The sequence below is a fragment of the Dreissena polymorpha genome, chromosome 14 (genome assembly GCF_020536995.1).
Source record: "Dreissena polymorpha isolate Duluth1 chromosome 14, UMN_Dpol_1.0, whole genome shotgun sequence".
In the NCBI taxonomy this organism is placed as follows: Eukaryota; Metazoa; Mollusca; class Bivalvia; order Myida; family Dreissenidae; genus Dreissena; species Dreissena polymorpha.
Genome location: NC_068368.1, coordinates 45653225 through 45681136, shown reverse-complemented (window position 1 = coordinate 45681136; position 27912 = coordinate 45653225). Strand labels below are relative to the sequence as shown.

General features: G+C 34.2%; 2 protein-coding genes across 12 annotated transcripts in view; one reads left to right on the top strand and one right to left on the bottom strand.

Annotated features, from left to right (window-relative positions):
- The window catches only part of LOC127857912 (uncharacterized), a 351976-nt gene that overhangs the window by 167969 nt on the left and 156095 nt on the right, over positions 1–27912 (top strand). The window lies entirely within an intron of this gene.
- The window catches only part of LOC127857915 (uncharacterized), a 157438-nt gene that overhangs the window by 53082 nt on the left and 76444 nt on the right, over positions 1–27912 (bottom strand). Inside the window, exons 1-3 of one of the 6 annotated variants that reach the window (XM_052394663.1) lie at positions 14020–14076; positions 1720–1951; positions 920–1078 (exon numbers count right to left, since the gene is read on the bottom strand). The exons of 3 other annotated variants lie outside the window; for them this stretch is intronic. In XM_052394663.1, the coding sequence (XP_052250623.1) occupies positions 920–1078; positions 1720–1806 (246 nt within the window). In that variant the 5' untranslated portion in view covers positions 1807–1951; positions 14020–14076. Of the gene's footprint in view, positions 1–919; positions 1079–1719; positions 1952–14019; positions 14077–27912 lie in introns of those variants that run through there. 2 more of the 6 variants (XM_052394661.1, XM_052394660.1) reach the window with 2 other exon arrangements.

The following is a 27912-nucleotide window of genomic DNA, read 5'->3' as shown; positions in this document are numbered from 1 at the left end:
GTGCGACGCCAATCATAATTATAAAATGTACAGCGGATACATATAGGATCTGCCACGAGTTGTTATATCATACCATATTTTATTAAACGAGTTCAGGAATTTTGTTAGTAAGCGAGCCTTTGGCGAGCTTACTAACGAATTTCCTAGACGAGTTTAATACAATATGGTATGATATGACAACTAGTGTCACATCTTTTTTATCACATGCTTTTAAGTGAGCAAATTAAATAAATATTTACGCAAATGATAAATCCCGAATGTTGTTTACATTTCTTGTCGTCATTTGACGTTGCAACGTCATTTCAGAAAAATAACAAAATGCGATTGGTCAATAAACGAAAACTAAGCCAATGAAAACGCTTAAAAAGTATATTACACATGTCTAAGATAATACTATATGTAATGGTTATATTACATGGGAAACAGGGTATGGCATGTGATAAAACTCCATCCTTTATGATCAAACACCCATTAAGATGATTAAGCTGTGAAAGTTTGAGCGAAATCGGCCAAGAAGTTAAAGACAATCGGAGTAGACACATTTTATGCATATGTTATATATAATTGTAAATAGTGGAAACCAAGAAAAAACACAATTATTCATCAAATTAATGTTGCAGCCAAATTGTGTATGATCATTTCCACATTAAGGTAATTCAGATGTGAATATTATGCGAAATCAATTCAAAAGAAGGAGCTTCGGGGCGGTCTCACGTATGTAGGTACGGACGGAAAAGTGCAATACTTATTGCCTACCCATTTCTGGGAAAACAACGGTATGTTATAAAACATTTATTTTGCCTTATGTGTCGTTGTTAATTGTATTTTAGTTTTATAATTTGCATTATTCTTTGCTGTTTGACAGACGTTACAAACCATTCTAAATTTATAAATATATAAACTGGTCCCTTTAACTTACATCACTAAGTCTTGTACATGCTATGATGGCTGAAGGATCATGTTGTAAGTATTGTGGGTCAGCCAGGAGCGTGGACAGTGTCTTGAAATAGTCCTGCAAGTCAGCATCTGTAACCTTGCAGTCGGATGTGTGTCGCACATCTCGGCCAATCTGACGAACCTAAGAAAAAACAAATCATGATAAATAAAAAGGTATAATATTCGAATTTAAAAGCGAGTATGTAAAATGTTAATGTCGACATTTCTCTCTCACAATCGTATAAGCTTATCAATATGACTACGCATGTTAATAAAGTTTTTGAAAAATAAAGGACCATCAGAAATAAAGTATACTGCAGTATACTGTATACAGCAAAATTAACGCCGATACCGACACGTTTATTATTACAAACCAACGCGCGTCTACGAGTCGTATGAACAAAGATGCGTCAGCTAAAGGGCATTTCCAAATAAAGAACAATTCTTGTGCACATGAAGGAGTTTTTTACGTGAACAATTATTGCAATTTAATTAAACATAATGTATTTAATGGTAATCCTTTTTTTGAATTGTTGTGTTTGTGTTTGATGTTTTATAAGTTTTTAAAACACGTTTAAATATCGTAAATACTCGCTTTGATGTACACATACTTGAAATGACAAATGTGCGTTAATGCAGTATTTAGAAAGTCATACAATAGAAGTTAATGAAATATGCAACAGCTTTTATTAAATACTCTTTAATGTTCGCAAACACATTCAGATATGAGTGAAACAAATAGACATACTACTGTTTAAACACTTAACTCGTGCTTTGTATTACCTTTTCTAGTGGACATTGCTTATCAGGCGGTGGAGGCGATAAACATAAGGGGGAGAGACATGTCTGGAAATGTAGGCAATTCAACATGATGCTTATCACACCATTAAAGTCCGATTCCTGGACCGAGGAAATGCTGCTATATCCGTCCGGAGGGAGGTAGCATTTGCCTATTTCCCAATCATTTAGTGCCCACTGTTCCGCACGAGTGTTCCTCCAGGAAGGTTTACCATATCTGTGGTGTAATATGATATTATCTTTTACATTATCACATATTGGGCATGGCTGCGGTTTCTGTGATTTGTGAAAAGGACAATAATTCTGTTGCCTGTTGTTACAATATTGGTTTGTCGGACATTGTATGAGGTTTTCAATTCGGCATTTTCCACAACTTTTACCAACAACGGTGTGTACTTTCTGTAATTCTGCGCAAAGAAAGTTAGTGAGTCCTTGCTTCGTAACATTGAGTCCTATGCACGCTTTGAACCAATTATTGGTCTCCTTGTCGCCGATCAGGTGTGTGTTAGCGGCCATACTGCACCACTAGAATGTACTGGTGACTTTATTAATGGACAAGCATAAACACAACATACATTCCTTGATATGTTACATTCCTCTTGTCAACATAGACTCCGATTATATAGCCTTTTGAGTGGAATTCATCATCTACAATAAAAAAACGTCCATGTACAAAACTCATAAATTTGATTTAGATTATAACTGTTTAACATACATTGTTTATATACATGCTATTTGTGCATAAGCATAAAGTTTATCTTTTTACTCAGTTATACTGGCTGACTGTATACATATGAGCTCTGCTTCATGAAATCCTGTCATGACAGTACGATGAGATTAGTCGAGATTGGCATTTTTGACGCCACATATAATATTGCCTCTGCATTTGAGTCGCTCATAAGACAAAGCTGTTTTGAATCAAGCCGATTTATAAGAAAGCCTTTATGTTGCTATTTGAAACCAAGAAAAGTGCACACTTATCTAAAGGACGTTTATTTCGGATTTCGTGGATTTTTTTCCGGCAGACTTTGTGTTTGAACGATGATTTAAACTAAGTCACTAATCAGTCGCTAGTTGCAAGTATCATAGTCTCGAGGTAGAGTTGGTTAAATTTAAAGAAAAGTATTGGTTTAGTAGAACATCGGTAAATGTGAACGTTCTTTTCCGCCAAAAACATGTCTAATTTTTTTGCGAGTACAAGTATTTGTTTTATTGTTAACCCAGTTTTAATGCTAGTTTTTAATTATCAGTACTGGCAAGTTTTTCAAATGGTGGAAAAGTTTAACTATATTTGCTTTAAAAAAAGTAGAAAATTTGGGATTTCAACATGATTTATAACAAGAGCACCGCATAACGGGTGCCACGCTCAGCTGCGAAAGCTTGTCAGATTTTTAAAATATATTTTAGAGGTCACAGTGACCTTGACCTTTGACCTAGTGACCCAACAAGAGCTGTGTTTGTCAGAAACACAATGCCCCCTACTGTGCCGCATTTAAATAAAATTTATATTTATCATGTGGCAGGTATAGAAATCATCTCCCTATAAAGGTTATGACTTCCCTTGAATTTTGACCAATCCAACCGGGGGGGGGGAGGATCTCACAGTCAGTCAATTATGATCATGTCAGACATCACTGACAACAAAGGCCTGTGGTTTAAAAGAGATCATAGCCAGAGTTGATCATGTATCTGTGGACATAAGTCCACAGGTATGTAATGAACATCAAAGAAATTATAATAATATCATTTAAAAAAACCTTTGACAAATCAATCATTTTGGTTATACATAATCTAAATAATAAATCTGTACAGTAACTGTGAAAAGAACTTCAATTCTTGGTAAGGAAATATATGAGATTTATAATTATATAAATTACTTCCATTTAAAATAATTGTCTGTAACAAATCTCTATTTTTAGTAGCAAATAATTAACCCATGGACAACAAAATTGGCTTCTTCTCGATCTAATGTATTATTCGGTGATTTTCCAAAAGAGATGGAGCCAATACCAATGAGGTGGTGCTAATAACAGAAGGTGGCGCCAAAGCACAGCTTCAGCTATTTTAATTTTTGGTGCCGACCATACACGTTTTGTGTCGCATTCCAGATTGAGTGTTCGATCTTTTTTATCTCTGATTATTATGATACTGATTTCACAATGAATGGGAATCCCTATATCCATTTACTGTCGGATTTCCCTTTTCTAAAAATAGATCAATGGGAATAGTTTCAGGTTTCCCATCAATACTTGGTATGTATTTCACCCGATCATGTCAATTAAATTGTAACAGGAACATGCTGATATATATATGAACATTAAGCATAATAAGTGAAACTAAAATTTATTTTATAGCATCTTTGAATATTAATAGGTCTAAACAAAGCCATTTTCATATTTTTTTGCTATTTTGAACGCTAATTAACTGGTAGATAACCAAAAAGTATACTTTAGATAAAATAATTACCGTTTTTATTTCCTCTTTACTTATCAAGTTAGTTCGCTTATTTCAGAATGGTATACATTCAACATGTTAATGTGTTACGTACGGAATCCGGACAGTACAAATATATTGTTCGTCGCCGCGATTGTCGCGCAAAATAGCGTGTATCGCTTCGTGTGTCTAGTGCCGCTCTTTGAACGCGAGACACGACAAACGAAGCGATAAACGATATTTTTCGCTACACTCGCGGCGACGCACGATAGTTTTCGCGACAGTCGCGGCGACGCACGATTTTGTTCGCGACAGTCGCGGCGATGCATGATAGTTTGCGCGAATGTCGCAGCGAAGAACGATATAGTTAACACGATATACCGCCTTTTGGGCTACCAACACAAGGGTGATATATCGTGTTTAATATATCGTGGGTCGCCGCGACTGTTGCGCAAACTATCGTGAGTCGCCGCGACTGTCGCGAAAAATATCGTGCGTCGCCGCGACATTCGCGAAATATATATTGTATCGCTTCGTGTGTCTAGCGTCGCCCTTGATGAAAGAATGGCGAGATTATAGATGGCACTATCCGGATTCCGTAGTTAAGTAACAGCATCAGATTAAACTGTTAACTATAAAAACATTGAGGTCATTATATACTAAATAGTTTCCCTATATAATTTAATGTAAAAGCGACACTTGTAAGCGAAAATAAATGCAACATTTTGCACATAGAGACCCCCATAACCATACATTTTCTTAAAGGCCATTCTAAGCGGAATCGATTAATGCAATACAAAAATGTCATGCTCAAACCAAGAAAGAACTTGACAAAAATCAAAATCGACTGTTTTTGCAACTTTTTTCCGGTCGTTTTTTAGTGGAATGTAACCTTTGTCAGTGCAATGTTTTACTATAGTCTCTAAGTTTATAATATTTCATGGATTAAGTATTGAACAACTATTTATGCCCTACCACTATCTTCAGACGATAAAACCAGAACAATAGTTTATAGTGCTTGCGAGTCAACTCTGATATTTTTTAGAGTGTACATCTCTGCATGAAACTAGTATTTAGTATACTGTAACCTGGGACGACAAATCTGCGTGGAGATTGGTAAAGGTCACAATATACTAAAAAATTTCCTTCACACATTAAATGTTAAAGCAATAATTTTAACAAAACATAAAGTTAAACTTGTGCGCATAGAAACCCTCATAACCATACCTTTTCTCGAGCAGCATTCCAAGCCGAATTGATTTAAATAATAAAAATATAGGTCACGCGATATGTAAGAAAGAACTCGGCGTGAATCAAATGTCACTGTTGCATGGCCATCTATTCACCGGCTTCTCTCCAGTAGATGAGGGTTTCCCGCAATCTTTCAAAGCCTTATGTATTCCCCAAACTTCAAGCAAAATAGTTAATTTCTGGTAAACAACAATGTTTCCATGCCACTTGCAGACAAAAATATTCTCAAATAAAGTCATTGTAAGTGACCCTACAGAAAATCGTGTCTTCAAATAAAGTTCAGGTTTTTAGAGGGTATAGCATTGCACACCAAAAGAATATACTGAAACATATAAGAGACTTTTTATTCTGATAAAAATGTGTTTTTCTTGCATAGTATTATCTTCCTATGCATATTGAACCAACATATTAAATTTGGCTGGTTTATCTTTCGATGGGGTCATGCTGTTTCATATTTTCAAACGCAGGTGATTTAGGTCCAAATACGGCGAATTTGAGCCTCTTAAAGCTTGAATGTCCCTTTATGATTTAAAGCTGGTGCGTTGGATATTTTCAACAAAATACCAAAACAAACCAAATAAATATGCTTGTGGTGTTTATGTCGGGTGGGGAAAGAATGACTTTGTTAGATATTTTCACTCTTAGCAATTGTGATAATGCATTTTTGTGTATTTTTTTTTAAATCCTCCCAGAAATGTCAATTTCATATTCAACAAAAAGCCAATTTGTTCCAAGACATTAGTCAAAATGAGGGACCAAATATAATTTGAAGTGTAGAAATCAATCAGCTTCCAATTAACTGATTGTTTCACACCAATAACGTCAATTCATGACATGTAACAATGATGTGGGATGGATATCTTATAATGCCATCTTCATTTAAGATAAATACAACTCAGCATGAATTAGGTCTTGATTGTCATTATACATGCTATTTGAAGGTGACGCGTGATATCTTATCTAAATAAAGGTATCCACACATGTGCAGATATTTGATGTCATGGGCATACACATACACCATTTTAATCCACACTTGGGACATCGCCTCCCAATGAGCGAATGCGTTCGTGCCTCTATCGCAAATAATTGTGTAATACCATTATCTTGCTTTAATTGATAATCCGTTATGAGGGTGCATAATCAACGGGGTTTACACAAGAGTTAGAGAGATTGTAAACACACCGTTAAGAACTTATTTTTTAAAATATCCTAAGTTATTGAAATACATTTGCGAAAATTTTTAGCGCATATAATACAGTTTTTCTTTCAGTTTGTGCCGATATCTTAAGTTGAAAAAATAAATCCTTGAATACGACTGAAATCTTTGACAAATGTTCACGTTGCGTGAAGCATAATCGTGCATTATACATGGCATTTTTCAACAAGAACACAGGACTTTAAATAAAGTAATTATGATGTATTTCACAGTGCCATAAGCAGTATAAAAATATTTCCTTTATGCACTAGTTGAATTTTTAAAGAAAATGTGTTTTAAAAAGTGTTAAAAACACTTACCGGTGTGTTTCTATACGTTTACGTTTAATTGGGAACCAACAAAGACACGTGAACCAGCATCCTGGTTATTTATGGACAAACAAAGCACGTTTTTTCGTGTGTTTTTTTATATTTTTTTCAGCGTTTATTTAAACTTTGTTACGAACATATAAGAAAGACATAGTTGGGAAATATAGAGAGCATAAGTGGAGCTATTTAAGTTTGTGTAAGGCTCAAGTGTTGTTGTTATTGAAAATGTGTATCGTTCATTTAAGATTTATGAATTAAGTAAATTTTGAGAACACACACACACTTAATAACAGACTATGGACTCTAATTGTCACTGTTATACGTAAATTAAATGATAATTTAAAAATAGTTACATACAAACGCTGATGTGTATTTTTCAATTAAAAATAATATGATATCGTACACCCTTTTCTAATGAATAGCTCCGGTGCTGGTTAATTTCAAACCACCAAATTCATTTCCGGCACGGGTGTGTTGTATTAGCTTAAAAGCGATAATTGAAAGATATCAATAGAAACACTTAAGTTTTAAACTTAACTAGAAACAACTTTTAATACAAATTTGATTCTACTTGAAATTTTACAGAGTTTCGTATAAATATAAATATAAATATGTCCGAACCAGTTTAAGTTAAAATCAAAAACTTCATTTCGTCTAAAGATTTTATATAACCTTTAAAGCGAAATATTCATAAATAAATAAAACATGTTAGACAAACAACGATATGTACTATTTAATAAAGTATTAAATCTTACAATATTTAATACTGAGTATCTCCGGAACTACATTTATATAAATAAATAATACAAGTATAAACAAAGGCAGATATCTACTGTTTAATAAAATAGTCTACCTCGGCCTTACATCTTTTAAAGTTTCACAATAAATATCTCCTGCACAATTTAAGCTGAAATCAAAAAATTTACTTCAGACTAGATATTGCTATAACCTTAATAATTATTCTTGAAAAATTACCTTCCATATAGAAAACAATACATTCTGGGCAAGAGCATTATTTAAATATTTGCTTAAAAAAGGTAGCACAGCCTTGCACATTGCATGTTGTCATTGGATATTCTTGCAGAGACATATATTTTATAAATATATCATGTGTATTTCTTATTTAACTTCTATTGATTAACGATGTATACGTATCGAAACTTTGTTCCATGTTTCAATTGTTTTCTACTAAGCGAAATCATTAACAAGAGCTGTCAGAGGACAGCGCGCTATTCGAGTGATTGACAGTATCACAAAAGCCATCATGGAGAGGGGGTATAATTTTCGGGGTGTGGTCATTTAATAAGATGATATTTCAAAAAAAGGAAAAAAAATGGGCGTGGGGGATGGTTTGGGTGGAGTACATTGTGGTATGTCAGGTAAGTGTTGTTTTATCAAAGTATGAATCAAATGTGATCATAAATAAAGAAGTTATGGCAATTTAAGCAAAATGTATTAATTTGACATTGATTGTCAAGGTCATTCAAACTTCAAGGTCAAATTCAACTTACCGGGTACAGTAACATCATGATTTTAAGAAAGTATTTGAAGTTTGAAAGCAATAGCATTGATTCTTTAAAAGTAAAGTGGATCTAAACACAAAATTTAACAAAATATTCAAAGTAACAAAGACAAAAAAAGGGCAATCATTCCGTTACAAAGCCTACCAGAGTTATGCAACTTGCCGTGTACAGTCCCCTTACGATAATTAGCGAGTGTTCTAATTTTAAAAAGCAATAGCTATGATACTTTAGAAGTAAAATGGACCAAAACACAAAACTTAATCAAATGTTCAATTATCTAAGTATAAAAGTGGCCATAATTCTGTCAAAATGCTTGATACAGTTGTCTGATCTTGTTTATACATTGGAGTCATGTTGGTAAAGAAGTATGCAAAATATGAAAGCAATATGTCAAAGGACATAGGAAATATTTGAGGTGGTACGCAAACTTTAACATAGAGTTATCAATAATATGCATATTCTTAGTGGAAAAAGGGCCATACTTCTTACAAAATGCTTGATACAGTTGTCTGCTCTTGTTTATAGGTTGGGGTCATGTTGGTAAAGAAGTATGCAGAATATGAAAGCAATATAACAAGGGACATAGGAAATATTTGGGGTGGTACGCACACTTTAACATTTGCACGCTAACGCTTACGCCGACGCCGGGGTGAGTAGTATAGCTCCGCTACATATATTCCATATATATTAGTCGAGCTAAAAACTGTATTGGTAACATGCGGATGTACACACTGATGAAGCTGTAATCTGCAAAAGTTGTCAGTACCGTAATGAAAGCGGGTCACGTGATAGCTGATATATTGGCGGTCAATTTATCGATTTTGGAATTGTCTTTACCAAAGATTGGACAAATAGAACGTATTGGAAATTCTCGCCGCGAATACGAGACTTGCCTCACGTGACATTAATCGGTCAGTCTCTAGTGTCCCTTTGTTATCTGGCGATATCATTCGCAATGGCATCGTATCTGCCCGCTTCATTCAAATAAATATAATTCAAAACTTCGCACAATAGAACTAAATCATGTTTTCAAAAATTCCAATATCTATAGTAGCGTTGATATATTAAAAGTTATTTAAAATTAAAAACATAATAGATTTGAAAAAAGTGTCTCTGAACTAACAGTAACGCAACAATACGTAATAATAGTATTTAACGTCTAGTGAGCATCTTACAAATTAACCTTTCTATACGCCATTTCCTTAAACTTTATTAGTTCGTTTTGGAAATAATGACTAAATTATAAGTATATAGCATATATCGAAATGTATAATCCATAAACTGTGCTTTTAACTGTAATATTCTCGCAGGTATTAAGTAAAAAAAAGAAAGATTTCAGGCCGAGTTAGACAATTTAAAGGTATATATCTGATTTTTCCAAAAACACTAATGTTTCTTTATAAATACTTCTGATTAACGTTTTATTTTAAAGGTAATAATAAAATGTACATGGCTAAGAAAACGTTTTTATTTTAATTTGAATAGTCTCGCAGATTTTCATCAGCGTATCTTTGTAATATTTCAGGCCGGTGCAGATTTTCTCCTGTTGAAAAGTTCATATCCGCCTTCGCCCAAAACTGTATTGTTTCTTTACAAATACTTCTGATTTACGTATTATTTTAAAGGAAATACAAGAGTTCCGCGGTCGGAGATGACCGCATTGAAGCCGGATTTTTTATTTAAATGACAGGAAAGTACCTTTCGTGTTTTTGTCAATGCAATACTTAAATTACTGAAATATTGTTCAAAGGTCAAAATGAAATGTAAGTACTTTTCAAGGCATGAGCAAACCTTGTGTTATGTTTTGAATGCATGCATATACATGAACAACAATAACATTTAAGGTCACAAATATGAACTTGAATTGACAATTAGGAAAGTTTGATCTCAATTTTTTTATTAGCAAATTAGTAACATATTGTTTGAAGTTTCCATCAATTTCATTATCAAATGTAAGTGACCTTGACCTTCAAATGAATGACCTTGAAATGTCCAGTGGTTACTTACTAGTTCTGGCCAACCTTCATGTCAAGTTTCAAGACTCTAGGTCCAAGCATACCAAAGTTATAACAACTTTAACATTTTTACATTCAAGGTCACAGTGACCTTGACCTTCAAATGAATGACCTTGAAATGTCCAGTGGTTACTTACTAGTTCTGGCCAACCTTCATGTCAAGTTTCAAGACTCTAGGTCCAAGCATACCAAAGTTATAACAACTTTAACATTTTTATATTGAAGGTCACAGTGACCTTCACCTTCAAATGAATGACCTTGAAATGACCAGTGGTCATCTGTTAATCCTGGCCAACCTTCATGTCAAGTTTGAAGACTCTAGGTCCAAGCATACCAAAGTTATACCATGAAATAAGAACTTTAACATTTTTACATTCAAGGTCACAGTGACCTTGACCTTCAAATGAATGACCTTGAAATGACCAGTGGTTACTAACTAGTTATGGCCAACCTTCTTGTCAAGTTTCAAGACTCTAGGTCCAAGCATACCAAAGTTATAACAACTTTAACATTTTTTATATTGAAGGTCACAGTGACCTTGACCTTCAAATGAATGACCTTGAAATGACCAGTGGTCATCTGTTAATCCTGGCCAACCTTCATGTCAAGTTTGAAGACTCTAGGTCCAAGCATACCAAAGTTATACCATGAAATAAGAACTTTAACATTTTTACATTCAAGGTCACAGTGACCTTGACCTTCAAATGAATGACCTTGAAATGACCAGTGGTTACTAACTAGTTATGGCCAACCTTCTTGTCAAGTTTCAAGACTCTAGGTCCAAGCATACCAAAGTTATAACAACTTTAACATTTTTTATATTGAAGGTCACAGTGACCTTGACCTTCAAATGAATGACCTTGAAATGACCAGTGGTCATCTGTTAATCCTGGCCAACCTTCATGTCAAGTTTGAAGACTCTAGGTCCAAGCATACCAAAGTTATACCATGAAATAAGAACTTTAACATTTTTACATTCAAGGTCACAGTGACCTTGACCTTCAAATGAATGACCTTGAAATGACCAGTGGTTACTAACTAGTTATGGCCAACCTTCTTGTCAAGTTTCAAGACTCTAGGTCCAAGCATACCAAAGTTATAACAACTTTAACATTTTTTATATTGAAGGTCACAGTGACCTTGACCTTCAAATGAATGACCTTGAAATGACCAGTGGTCATCTGTTAATCCTGGCCAACCTTCATGTCAAGTTTGAAGACTCTAGGTCCAAGCATACCAAAGTTATACCATGAAATAAGAACTTTAACATTTTCGAGCACGCCGCCCGCCCGCCACCCCGCCACCCCGCCCGCCCGCCCGCCCGCCCGCCCGCCCGACAACATCAATCTATAAGCCGAGATTTTTTCGAAAAAAATCCGGCTAATAAAAATGTACACGGGTTCGAAAACGTTTTGATTTTAACGTAAATTGTCTCGGAGATATTCCTAAGCGAATCTTTTGAACATTTAATGCCGATGCATATTTTGTATATTACTAATTGAAAAATACATGTCCGCCTTTGCCCTCAACTTTACTATTTCTAAATTAACATTTCATGTTTGAATGTGTAGAGGTTTTATAAAAAGCTATAGCCGAAAATATATTTAGCGATTTTACGAAAGTATTTCAGACCATATTCAGTGGAGAAACTTTGAAATATTTTAGGCCGTGGCTTACTTTTCTATTAAAAAGTTCATATCTGCCTTTGCCTTAAACTGTAATTTAATTTAAGTTTCTAAATCACGCATCATTTAAAAATTAATATAAAAACCAACGTTTGAATTATAATGGATTAATTTATAACAAACAGTTCCGGCGATATTTCCTAAATTTATATATCTGTACATTAAATTGTCCAAATAAAGAATACATTTAAGAGTAAACTATACAACATAATACAATATGTTGATTTTGCCTGCACTTATAAGTGAAAAATAATATTAGAAAGACAATAAACATTTTGAATACACATCTGCGATGCGAAGCATTCTCCTAAAGGGAGACCATGTCTTCATTGTGGATCTACAGCGTTTACTGGTATTCCCGTGACACCATATGACTGCACATGTGTTATTAATTTTATCACGATCAGATAACGCGCGTCACTGACTCAAGTGACTGTAATCTCGTCGCCGGGCGAATTTTCGTCAAAAACGATAACGCCAATATTTGATTATTGATGGATCTTTGTACATAGCCGCTTTAAGTTGACTGTTTGATATTTGAATTCCCAATATTCAAATATGCAGATTGTCAGGGTGTTACGTACAATTAATCATATGCTAATTAATAGCTGTAAACCACATACTATATGATTTTATGTAGGTATCATATCTATGTACATGCTGCAGAGAGTTAAATGGTCCTCATTCTCGTAATTTGCTCTAAACATATGGGGTAATCACGTGATATTCAAGATGGCGACGTCCATGGCGAGACAGTTTTTGTTGTTCGCCGTTTTATATCCGTGATTACTTTTTTTAAATATCTAAATGGCGCTCACTTTTCAGCCATATCAGTAAACAGATGATAAGCGTTTATTTTGTATTATAACTTGGTTAATTTTTCGCCTTTACTCCTCGCGAATGGTATTAGCGGAGATGTAATGAGTAAATCCCGCTATGATATTTCGCAGTGAGTAAGGTTGAGATATAGAACGAATATTAATATGAAATAAACGCTAGTAACCTTCCTGCTGATTTGGCTAGAAAATGAGCTGTATTTCAAAAAGTAATACAAGTTATAAAGGGTAATACACGTCGAAAAATACCTGTATCGGCATGCACGTCGCCATCTTGATCATCACGTGATTACCCCCTATGTCAAGAAGGTTCATTTGCCTCAACTAAAAAGAACATCACTTTCTGCATGAAATAAAAACTATGATAGCATAAATCGACATTATTTATTTAAATGTTCTGCGTGAATAAATATACGATAAAAAGCATTGATTCGAATAATACTAAACTGTATTTTCGATTGATTGAGTAGTACCTGAACGTCCTTTAAATAACAGTTAATCAAAAAAAAAAGAGAAAGGGTACTTCTTCATTGCTAGAGATAGAATTAACAGGTTTGTTTTTCACTGTGTATACCACCAATACATTCCAGTTTTAACCGGAATACGTCTGTGCGATTCTCAGGTGCTGCTTACTTATTGTCACCGTGTTTTTTGTAAGTTTACATGTTTTATTCACATAATACGATATTAAAAACGTGTTAATTTAATTAAAACATATTATGATGTAAAAGACACCTTTTGTTCGTATTTAATCAAATAGTTTTTTTATCTAAAATGTGTGCCAAAATGATAAGGGGATGTTAACTGTCTGAATCAATTTAGCATTTTTTGTAATTGGATTATCATCTTCATTTTTCAGCAATAAACCAAAACACAAGCTCGTAGTGCACTACAAAAAGGACAATACATTTCTAATGTATGCTTAGTCTGAATACAATTTGAATCACTATATTTAGCCTTTAATAATAAATATAATATTAAAAACGAGTAGAACTCTGAAATTCAGAAAACATCCTACCTGAGCACGCCCAGTCCACAATCAATTACACAATGCGATGTTTACCCGGCCGTCGACAAATATTGAATGCAAACCGCAATGATAAGAGCAAGTTTACATGAACTTCACGTGATATCAGGGTGCATGATCCCGTGACTTTGTGGGGTTCCCAATTAAACGCTAATGGATGTAAACACACCGGTTAGTAGTGTTTTTTTTATATTTCAAATAACGTTTTAAACAATTTTTCTCAAGCATTTCAACTAGTGCAAAAAACAGATGTTTATGCTGCTGGTGGCAACTTGAAATACATCAGAATTACTTTATTTAATAAGCCTGTTTTTTTGTTCAAAAATTCCATGTGTACTGCAAGGTTATGCTTCACGCATTTGGAAATGTTGACAACGATTTCAGACATATTCACGGATTGATTCTAATAGCTTAAGATATCGGCACAAACTCCAAGAAAACTGATTTGCATGCATTAAAGATTTTTGCAAATGTATTTAAATAACTCAAGTTATTTGCACAAGTAAAATTCATAACGGTGTGTTTACATTATGTCCAGACCGTGTGTAAACCCTTGAAAAATCCGTTGATATTTACCCTATTGATATCGTTCTGTATTATTCACATCTTAAATAATATCTGACGTAAACCACTCCATTGTTGAACACATATGGATAGTTTACATTATGGTTAATTGGTTATTATAACATAGTTTTTAATTTATCGCGCGATACTGAGTAAGGCATTTCAATAAAATGCTTTTAATTTATATTTTAAAAAGCAAACGCCTATATGACGTTATAGTTTGTGAATTTTGACGGTTGACAATTTTTATACATATCAAGCTTAAGGTGGCTTAGAACTGCTTTGAGATAAACACCCAATGAGAGGTAAATTTCGAACAAGAATTACTACTTGTAGTAAATTACTGGTCCATATTCTTTCGCATCATTCTGATGGTTTTATGTTTCAATTACATAAAAGTACCAACCGGTGATATATGTAACATTTATTGGGACTGCTATGTTATCAAATATATCCTTTGCTTAGTTTTGTCACAAACCTTCAGCAATACACAATTCACGCAGTTTTTGTTTATTTTTTTTATACCATGTTACGTAAATCATTATTATACTAAGCAATGCGTCATGTTAACTTGTATGTGCTTTGTTTTTATGTAACCTACTTAAGCGAGTTTTATCTCGATTGTTAATTAACAAGTCATTTTATAGGTCATTATATAACACGCTCGCGTTCGTAATATATCCGTATCATTTAATTGAAAATAAAATATTGGTGTCAGTTGTGTGTACTAATAGTCAAGCGTTGTGTTAAGCAAGTACTAGTAAACCTCACACAGAACATCAACATAAATACTCTAAAGATACGGTTCGGCTGGCTCCTTTTGGATAATTGGTGGACTTCAAATCCGAGTGGTTCCTACACGGTACACATATGTTTTGCAGGGATTCGTTCTGAAACAAATATTACGACCATTTAACCCTTTCATTGAATTTAAATATGACAGTTGTCAATAAATAGCGTAGGCATGAACGATTTATACTTGAAAACCTGCAGAACTAGGAAAAGTTTAATTAAGTTAACACTGACCGGCGTGATAACAGTGATATAACTTTGAAACTGCTGAATAAGGCATACCCCCCTCCTTGCCAATACAACAGCATATAGGACTTTTCTAGTTCTGGTTTATTAATAATATTTAGAGGCAAATCTGTGGTTCAAATCGTGGATGTATCGAAACAAATTCAGCCACAGAGAGCAGTTTTGTATTAGCACATGGCAATAACCATACAATCATGGTATTTATAATTATGCTCTTGTACACTGCACATTCTGTCAATAATATGCTTTTATCTATGAAACTTCATGTTGATCTCGGTGATAAATTTCAATATAAAAGTAGCAAAGATCTCCTTAACAAATCGTTCAAATTGTGGAGTTTTCGAAATAAAAACAGCCACAGAGAGCAGTTTAGCATTGACCATTAACACATGACAATAACCATGCAAACATGGTTTCTTTATCCCATTTGTATCCCATCTTGTTGAATATACCTGTCGCTTGCACGGATTACTTTTTATTCTACCACGGAATGATTTGTCATAAGAAATCTCTAGAATCGAGAAAACTTAAGCTTTAAAATTATACGAACTTCAACATTTAGATCTAGTCAAGGGACATAATTTTTTGCCATCTGTATAATGAATCAGCTGATTGACGGCGTCATAAAATGACATACGTATTGCGTCATTTTCCAAAAATATGTTATGTCATCGTTTGGTGTACACGAAACTAGTATGCGAAGTCAGGAAATTAAATCTTCGTGTTAATGTATCCTGGATGCAATTGTGAAACAATGCATATTTTATGGACTACTTACCTCGGATGGAACCGGTGAGACGAAGGATTTAGATCTACATGTTGATCAAGCGTATTCGTGTAATTGATTTTCAGAATATGCGTTCCTATTTGGATGTGAAATTGTGTGTGTAGAACATACTGATGGGTGTGCATTTTGGTTCAGTAGTCTATTCAAATTGTTTTCCTTTTGGATGTAAGTAAACGTAAGGGTATTGTCTTTGATGAATACACTTTGTCTTTGTTATTTTATCAAAGAAAGTCTATTCAGTAAGAATAACCCGTTTGCAACAAGTGTTTCAATGCTTAATATAATTATTACGGATTATCTTATGTTTGGGTCACAAACTACAGGATGTGAAGGCTAGATCTAGACGCCATCAAAATCTGCAGCGTCCATGAAAAAATAAGGAGAGTATAGTTTGTTGATCATTAATGTTTAGAACGACTCTTTGTGTAAATCTACATGTACATGTATGTTGACATCGACATTATTTTGTCAGGAGCAATCGCCGCCATATTGGATTTTGATCATTTTCTTTCGAAAATAAAATTAATTATGTTGAAGTTAAATCTTTATTTCGCGGTCGTAATGTGTTACAATTTGCATGCTGCGTTAAATTGAATCGAGGCATATGGTGATATTTTTTCTCGTTGTACAGTTTTTGTGTGAAATATTTTAAGACTATTTTGCGAACCAGAACAAATACATTCTCTTTCTTTGCAAATGGTTACATTCGTTAAATTTTGAGCGCTTTAACAAATGAATTAAAATTAGTGTTAAGGGTTTTAGATATATTTAGATTTATGTTAAATGTCTCGTTGAAAAAAATCAATGGGATAAATATAATACTAGGGTTACCGTTCAATAGAGAGAGGTTTATGTTGCTTTGCTCAAACACCGAACGTGTTCAAAGCCTCGCTTCATAAACTTCTATCTACTCAACGCTAACCTAGTATTCTCTATACAATTATGGCTCTCGTACACTGCACCATCTGTCAATAGTATACATTTATCTATTAAACTTCATGCTGATCTCAGTGATAAATTTAAACATAAACGTAGCCAAGCTCTCCGTATTTATTTAAACGCATACAACGCATTTACAACATTACTGGAGAGAAAACGCATTTAACGCATATAAAATGTTCATAATTGACCAAAACAGGTCAAACGTAAAATTAAGCAATATGCAGACGTATTACCATAAATGTCTTGAACACAAATATATATATAAAATCAGGAGTTAATTTAGTTGGACTGAAGTTAAATTAAACAAAACTATTCGATACGAAGTTAGTTGCACATAGACAATCAATCACAGATGTAGAGCAACTAGACTAAAAATAAAGTGTAGTAAACAGACGTTACGTTACCATATTTTTTAAACGCAAACAAGGATCAATATAGTTGTAGGAAACTGCAAAACACGCAGACACATAAACTTTAAAAAAAGCAATTGTCGATACGGCAGACATGCTCTCTCATTTCACTTTAGTTTTAAAATTGGCTCTGTGTGACGATGATCATGAAGATATGTGGAAATGTATATCACGCTTACAGTTATTTTATGGTTTAAATTAAAAAACGTTCTAAATCCATCAATATTATGGCTAAATAGTTCGTATTATACAATCTTCAAAACGCTGTCCGAGCCGGATCAGTTACAGCATTCAAGACCATAAGAACCTCTTTAACCTACTTTCGTTTCAACGAGAAGCGCTATGTCTCCTTACAGTGTTTGTGATGGGGCGTGTGGGAGGGGATGATTAGGGTCTAACGTTTGATGTTTTATGATGTCAGGATTATACAATAATAATGATAATCCTTCATTTATTTTCGATTTGTCGTAAGTAGCATAGAGTTTGTGTTATGGTAGTTGTATACTTACATCTTTTCATCGAGTATGGAATTGCATTGTAATTGATCTGCTGCAATCAAGGTTATTTGCCGGTGTGATTGATGTATTGGTTGGTATTTGGGATTTGTTGGTATTTGTTCTCACTCAGTCCCGAGACAGGTGTTCATTGTGGCTCAAACGGGTACCCAAAAATGAATCGGATTCGCTGATGAAAATAACCCGAGGATCATGAACACAATTTTTGCGAACGAACATGGGTCGATAAACTGTGAAAGGGAAGATTATCTATAGGCCGATTAATCAACTGGCGTAGACAATTTAATTGTCTTCGTAACTACTAAAAACGTAGGTCTCATCCCAAGTTGTGAGAATACACCAACCAAAAAGTGTAAATTTCTTTATTTCGGACATCTCAATTCGCTTTGGGCAACACGTAATTAAAAGCAGTTTTATTTTGTGTGTGTAAACTTATAACACTCCTTAACAGAACCGTCCTAAAATTCCTCTAGTGTTTTGTTTTATTTGAACCCACATACTCGACGGAAGATTGTGTTGACCTGTACAAGCCATAGTGCTCATGGGGTCTCAAGAAGAATACAACGGACGCCCCAACTTCAGAAGCAGTCCTGGTTCAATTAATTGCTCGATGTAGAGCATGAATTTAACAATTTAAAGAAAAAAAGGAATCTTCGGGCAGACATGTTGGCACTAACAAATACGCTCTTATGGACAATGTTGTATGCGGTTTCTAACGTTATATATAGAACATTTGTTTTTTCGTTCGTTAAGCTTCAGTGTGGCAACCTTTTTTCTCCAGGTCTGGTCACATATGACTACAGTATTGCTCGATTGGTCATTTTCGGCTTAGGTACTACGGAGGGATAGAAACAAAAAGCGGAAAGTAGCCATGTTACAGACGCTCTGCTATCTTAAGATGCTTGGTCGCCAGCTTCCGTATCGAGCAACAAGCCATAATAAACACTTGGACAATTAAGAAATTTGTGTTCGGACAACGGGGAAATACAGCAAAAAATTGCTTACATTTTTTTAAACGCTACGTGGACATAGACTTCTCAGAATATTTAGGTTCGGAACGACAGAGTAAAATTGTTGACTTTCAACTTGATCATTTCCTAGGTTGTGCATTGTGTCTGTGCATGTCATTTTCGCGTTTATTCTTGTCTTGGAAATTTGAGGTTGAAAACACTGTAGTAAATCAGCTGCAGCCATAGCCAGGTAAGCCATTTGCCCATTGGCAGTAGTACTAAAATAGCCATATATTTAGTCTAAAAAATGCAGTTATCAAAATGAGATGTTTACATAAGTCAAAATAAATTTCGGTACTTTAAATAACCTGGTTTTTAGTTGGGCCGGTTATAATCAGTACTGGATTAGCACCATAGAGGCCCTTAGGCAGTGACACTTTCGGGGCCCAAGACCCAGGCTCCTTGTTGGCCTGGTGCATACTAAAGCGTCAGTGCCCAGTCGGGTTCACTCGTTTAAATTAGCCTACCGGTGCCAAGGCTGGCAAGACATAAAATCTTACTATGCATTTAATCGTAAACATATCATGGATGAAAAATCATTGGATTTGTCAAGTCATAATATGAGGCTAAGTAAGTAAAATTTTTTATCCCATTTTCAACGCGACATTGACGGTATAACATCTTATGGAATATTCTAGCCTGTATTCAACCTTGTGGGATATACCTGTCGCGTGCACGGATTACTTTTTACTTTACCACTGAATGATTTTTCATAATTAATAAAGTCGAGAAAACTTAAGCTTCAAAATTATACGACCTTCAACCTTTATATCTAGTCATATGACATAATTTTTCGCCATCCGTATAATGAATCAGCTGATTGATGGCGTCATAAAATGACCAAAAATAGACGATTTATTATAAACGCGACTTATTTCACATGCACATGTACTGTATATCGACATGCGGTATTTGAATTGTCAATTGTCTATTAAAGATAGCAACTTGATATTTGGCATGCATGTGTATCTCATGGAGCTGAACATTTTGAGTGGTGAAAGGTGAAAGTCAAAGTCATCCTTCAAGGTCAAATTTCAAATATATGGCGTTTGTCCGTCCGAAAACATTAACATTGACCATAACTTTTTCAATAATGTAGATAAAGAACTTGATATTTGACATGCATGTGTATCTCATAAAGCTGCCCATTTTGAGTGGTGGAAGTTCAAGGTCAAGGTCATCCTTCAAAGTCAAAAGTAAAAAAATCAAAGCGCCGTTCTCATGAAGTTGCACATTTTAGTGGCGGAAGTTCAAGGTCAAGGTCATCCTTCAAGGTCAAAGGTAATTTTTTTTCAAAGCGGCGCAAAAGGGGGCATTGTGTTTCTGACGAACACAACTCTTGTTGTAAACTAAAATATTATTTTGTTTAATTGCACAAAATAACGATTTACGGTTTAAGTTGATAACTAAAAAATTTAAAATTCCCATTTCGTTTAACAGAATATAGTCACTATCTTATTGAACGCAAATAGTGCAATCTACCTTTTTAAGCGTCCAGGCCGTCTGGATCAGGAATATTTTTCAGCCGCTGTAAATTTGCGGAAAACAGAGGTCCATAATATTATAACTATTATAATAATAACTTTATTTCATGAAAAATTTACATTAAGAAATAATATATTTTGTACAATGTGGTCTTAAGTAACAAAACACAAGAATATATTTTGAAACATGCATACAAACATACAAGGGAAAACAGAAAATGAACTATACAGTTAAATGTTATTATAAATTCCTTATCAATTCCGACGACATCGACGACGACAAAGACGACAACGACGATGATAATGATGACGATGATGATTATGATAATACAAATATGCAAAATATGAGCCTATTTCAGACATTTGCAACAACGAACTGACAATATCCTGAAAGTCTCAAACCCTTATTTAGTACATGCCTAGCTGCCCAAACTGTCAAAGATTATTTTTCACAGTATTTGCAATGCACGTATACTCTTCAACATTTTAAAATGCAGGGGGGGGTTAGCTATAACCTGTTTGCGACCAAAACCGATACGTCTGTTACGACGACAAGAATTTAATCTGAGAAATGCTGGAACAAGTCATGTGTTTATCTTTATCAATCTCTTGCAAAACGGTTCCGTTGTTTGTGAGAGCAAGGAACGACAACTCTGCATGAATATTTTATATTGATGTGTATGCGAGAATTTGAATGTTTTGATTTGTAATATTCGCAGCAAGAACAGAAGTACGTCGAGAATCACGGAGCACATTAAGTTTTACAAATGGTGCTTGGGTGGAGAAGATACGGTTAACAACTATGGCTGGCCAATCAGAACACTGTCTTCAATATGAAAGGAGCTTGGCCATACTGATGTAAGTCATACCCTATGTGGGTTGATATTCAAGAGATGTTTGGATAATTGTTTAAACCAGGGACCTATACAAACAAAGGGATGCGCAACCTCGCGATATCCCGTTACAACACGCGAAATAAACAGGTGCGCGAGATTTGATAATCTCGATTGATTGGTCCCCGTTTAGCGATAATGCGGCTACACGATATCAATTGCGAGGGATTTGTCTTATAAAGCGGGTTACGTTTTTTCGGATTCAAATTATATTATGTTAAATAAACAAGTACCTATTCGTTCGATTGTTGCGTTTTTGATCTCAAATCAATCATTAATTAGTCTAATTATTAAGCAGTATGTCGAACGTGGATCCAATTATCGGACCCTTTGATGAACATTAATTGCCGGTTGTTTCGCCAGGGTTAAATTGCCGTTGTTTATCGCACGTAGGTGCATGTACAAAAGACCGGTCTTAATATAATTAAAATGTTACCATGTTTTGTTTAAAATAGTAACATAAACAAGAATTGTTAAGTGCAAACAGCTCATAATGTATAATTGTTCTTTTAACTTCCGACGCAACAAAGTTCCGCATGCCATTTTAATATTTAGAACCTGTGCAGCCAGACTAACCTTCATGTAGTTGAAGTAAAGCATATCGATTCATCGATTGCGAGCGATTTCGCTCATTTATGGTGATAGTTGTTTCGCAATATTCGACTTTTGTTGTTTAATAAACAAATACATATTTGTTCAATTTTGCCTTGCTTGTCTTGTAAATAAATAATTAGTAATATTAACACGCAGTATGCTACAGGGAACCCAATTACCGGATGCGTTGACGAGTACCAATACCATTTGTTTCTCGGGGTTTCAATTGCCTTGGTATATCGCACATATGTGCATGTAGCAAAAACCGGTGTTTTAATTAATTAAAAATGTAACTCTGCTGTGTGAAAAATATCAACATTATCAACGCCTGTCAATTGCTTGCAATTAAAATGTATAATTGTTCCTTATCATTCGAGACAGTGAAGGTTCGCATGTTATTAATATATTCTGTTGGACTCCTTTTGAACATGATATCCATAGTAGTACTGAAAGTCTTTTCGTGATTTCGTGTTCAAGTATTGAACAAAAATCAGCAGACTTTGAAGGAAAGGCAATTCTTAAAAGTCGTTTATGTTTTATTTCTCAGTATAAATCAGTAAATCACTGAAATATACACATTAGTACATGCATGATAGGTAATCTTGGTATTATTTAATTTTAAGAGTATGTGTAGCAATACATTCATGTTACTAAGTGTCATGAGCATTCAGTTAAAGAAAATATTTAAAAACTAAATAGCATGTGAAAAAAACAAATGTTTGAAAAGATTTTGCACAAGTTACTATTTGCAATGTGAAATAGAACTTAATAATAAGACTAACGATTTTCTATTTATTATTTCAACAACAAAAGACTGAGGTTCATCCTGACATGGTGATTCAGAAGATTTATTCAAAGCCTACATCAATACACAAAAAGCATTTAAATTAAATACCAAATTATATTGTTTAAACAAGTTTGATTTTTTTTTATATTTATAATGAGTTCTGGGAACACAATTTTGATTAACATGATCAAAATCTAACAGTCACGTTTGAGTTAAGCAGAGATATTCACTGCCGGAATGTGTTCATTTATGAAAAAATGCAACAGTTTAATTCAATCAATTTAATATTTATAAAACTAATTCAGATTGAATTTTCTTTGTCTTCGGCAAGTCTGAAGGTTTATGAAGATTGTTGTCTGCACTGCTTTATCTAGTAGAAATGAATATAATAACATCATCTTAGTGCAAGGATCAAATTACAGTTTTGAATCAGTATCAGTATCCTTGGTATAGCTGTGATCACCCATGTATGTCAGCACTATTTAAAGTCCACATTGTTTTTCAACCATTAACAGTTCTTAATGTGGTAATGACCTGGGTTTGTGCGCCTACGTTTCGCTGGCATCATGCCATTTTCCTTTACGGGGTCAAACTTTCCGTCTAAAGAGCAGGAGACCCTCTTTTGCTTCTTTTCAGCGCACTGTAAATATAAAACAATATGAATTACAAACATAAGTATGGCAATAGTATAAAAGTTAAGGCACAATGACAGCTCTTTAAACAACAGATATATATGCTCATTGAACCGTACACAATTATAGACAGGAAAAATTAACAACATGATTAATGTAGGGCTGGTATTGACTGATCTTTTCGAAAAAAGCTGCGACATATGTTGATCAAATTAATAGTGGTTATAAAGTAAAAAAATGACAAAAAATGTATTGGTTTTGAGCTAATACAAAATAAAAAATTTGTTAAAAAAATGCAAATTAAATTTGCACCACACATAGGATTAAAATGTAACGTTTGTAAAGATACCAAGATAATTAATATAGGGCTAGTATTGACTGAGCCTTTCCAAAAAAGCTGCGACATATGTTGAACAAATTGATAGTGGTTATAAATAAAACAATGACTAAAATTGTATTGTTTTTGAGCTTATACAAAATTATGATTTTTCAAATAATGCAAATGAAATTTGCACCTCACAATGGATTGAAATGTAATGTTTTTAAAGATACCCATGAGATTAATATACGGCTAGTATTGACTGAGCCTTTCGAAAAAAGCTGTGACATATTTGATCAATTTGATAGTGATTACAAAATAAAAAAATGACTACAATTGTATAATCTTTGAGCAAATACAAAATTATGCCTTTGCAAATAATGCAAATTAAAATTTGCACCACACAATGCATTGAAGTGTAATGTTTGTTAAGATACCAACATGATAAATATAGGGCTAGTATTGACTGAGCCTTTCGAAAAGAGCCACGACATATGTTGAGCAAACTGATAGTGGTAACAAATACATAAAATCACTAAAATTGTATTGTCTTTGTGCTCATTCAAAATCATGAATTTGTAAATAATGCAAATAAAATGTGCACCACACAATGCATTGAAATGTAACCTTTGTAAAGATACCTACAAGATAAATATAGGGATAGTAATGACTGAGCCTTTCGAAAAAAAAAGCTGCAACATATGTTGATTACACTGATAGTGATTACAAAATTAAAAAAAAATAACTAAAATTCTATAAAGTTTCAGCTTTTATAAAATAATAAATTTGCAAATAAAAGTTAATTAAGTTTTCATCACACACTGCATTGAAATGAAACGTTTGTAAAAATACCAACATGAAAAGCATAGAGCTTTTTTTGACCAAGCCTTTTGAAAAAAGCCACGACACGTTGATCGGATAATGGAAGTGTAAACAATCATACGCATGATTTGGTGAAACTACCCACCGATGTTTTTATTAGTAAATACAAAGCATAGTCGAATACAATTAAAATAATAAGATGTCTCACATTCAACAAACCTTTGCAATTAAAACTTCTTTGTTGGCAACACTTGGTTAATTTGTAATCTTAGTCTGACTTGATCGCTTTGTCACGGTCTCGGTCAAACAAAATGGCGGCTGTGAAAATTTGTCTAGTCGCGCGAAGTCTCGTTGGGTCGCAAAACTCGTTTCCGTTTTGCGTAACAACGCGTTAGCTTGTTCATCGGTTCATTGAAGTGTCACATCCCTTTGTTTGTATAGGTCCCTGTTTAAACCTATTAATTTAAGCTAAATTGCATCGAAAGAAAACGGCTTGTTTAACGCTTTTGAGTCCGCTTTCAGGGTAGAGTCGGTACTTGTTCCCTTGTGTCTAAACAGCGCTCAACAGTGGGGACCGAACACGTGATTTCCCTGTCGATAGGCGCACATTTTACACGCTACGCCACGGTGATCTTCATTTCTTTGCATAATGTACCAGTCCGCGGTTGTATACAGGTATCAGACTGTAAAACTTGTACAGCTAGTATAATGTTTACTATTTCGTACGCGGGAGAGATACTCCGATTAGGGTCATCAACCACTAAACGAATACAAATCGATCGACTTTGTGTTTGTCAATTTCGTTTGTCCAATAGTCTGAAGTAAATTGATTGGATTTTGTGATCACGTGCAATTATTAAAGTAAACAACTAAAATGTAGACAATTAGATGGTTATTTCACTTCTTGGTTACGAAATCTTAAATTAATATCAAGCACAAGTCATTTACTGGTTAACACATATTATTTGTGTCTATTTTGTCTACCGGTTTACTGCAACTCGCTTCTTTGTTACTAAGAATCTACACGTCAACTCATTGCTTCTTTACCAAATATCCATCGGTCTTTTACGACTCATTTAGTTGTTACCAAGTAATATACCGGTCCATTACAACCCAACTCAACTATTGTGTTTGTTCTTTTCAGAAACCTATCGATCTTCTCAAAATAGACATCGAAGGCGATGAATGGCATGCTATTCCTCAAATGATCGCATCGGGAGCGCTAGATGACGTCAAGCAAATCTCTATGGAAACGCATTTCCTTTCTGAGCGACCATCATCACCGAAAAACTGGGGCAGCATACCGCTTCCCGGCCATTTGCAGTTATCAGCCCTTAGACAGTTATACGATGCGGGATATAGAATTTTTATGCGGGAAAGGAACATGTGGTCTCACCAACAGTGGCCTTCGATTAGAGGATTTATTACAAATGTCAACGAAATTTCAGTGATAAGGCCGGTGACAAAATAGAAGAAAAGTCTGCTGCCATCTGTGGTATTTACATTGAATGTATTGTCGTGTATTGATTAGACTTGTTTATTTATGTTACTTTTTTGTTAAACATTTTATCTTGTAGTTTTTCAACATTTAAACCGCGTATTAAAAAATACGTTAATGCACATATGAAATTTTAGATAAAATACCTAACATATAAATTTAACTTCGGCTCAAATATGATCCACTCCGAATAACACGCTTAGCATCCACACTGATATTCATCGGCTAAAAGTGTTGAATATTTTGATAACGTTTTTCAGGCGTTCCTTCATAACGAACATAGTTCGTATTACCCTCATTAGTTTGGACTTAGGTAACATATTGCGGTATAAGGAATAACGGTATTTCATATTTAGGTATAACGTATACCGGTATAACATATTGAGGTATAAGGTATAAAGTTATGCTAGTTCACTTTGTAAGCTGAAATTTTGTGTTAGACATTACAAAAATACAAACATTTGTACGGGTGCGTTAAAATGTAATGATGTATTAATTCTTCATTATGTAGGAGCGTTTCATATAAGCTATAGGCTTGCTATGCAATACAGATTAAATAAATAGGTTTTAAAAAAAGTAAGAACAAACTTGCTTTTTTAGACATAAATCAGCTCATAAACTATGTGATGTACGCCTTATTAGCTTCGCTTTTTGTTACCGTAACGAACATGTACATTGACAATTTAATAGAATATTTTGTTGTTCTGTATTCAAGGAAGAAACGTCTGATATTCGTAAATATATGCCTTAATCTCAGTTTTGTAATCTGTTTGGGTATTATATTGTTGTATATTTTGAACATGAGGACTTTGCTTTCGAAAGGTACTATACTTTTAAACTTATATCGTGTCCGCCTTGCTAATGAGCAAGTATTTGTATCATTCGTCAAACTTCGTTTCACTAGAGGAGACAATTGAATTCCCATTCTTCGATTACGTGCTTAGGGATGGTTCGATTGTATACTTTACACAATGTTTTAATTAGATTATCTTAGCCCACGCCAAGGTAATTAAATGTTGTTTTTTATGTTATATGAAATCTGCTTTTGTATCTCTTTTAAAACAACTCATCGGGGAAGGGGGGGGGGTATAATTTCATGACAAACACGATGGCGATGTACATGTCGATACGGGTCTTTTTTCGCCGTTTTACACCCGTCATCACTTTTATAAACAAGAGGGCCATGATGGCCCTGAATCGCTCACCTGACTCATTAAGATCAGATGAAAACTATGACCTCTATTGTCTACACAATGTTTTTCTATGATTTGACCTAGTGACCTAGTTCCTGACTCTAGATGACCCAAATACAATCCCAATCCAGATTTCATCAAGATAATCATTCTGACCACAGTTCATAAATATTGGATGAAAACTGTGACCTCTATTGTCAACACAAGGTTTTTCTATTTATTTGACCTAGATTTTTACCCCAGATGACCCAAATACAATCCCACCCAGATTTCATCAAGAATTCTGACCAAATTTTATAAAGGTTGGATGAAAACTGTGATCTCTAATGTCTACACAAGGTTTTTCTATTATTTGACCTAGTGACCTAGTTTTTGACCCCAGATGACCCAAATAAA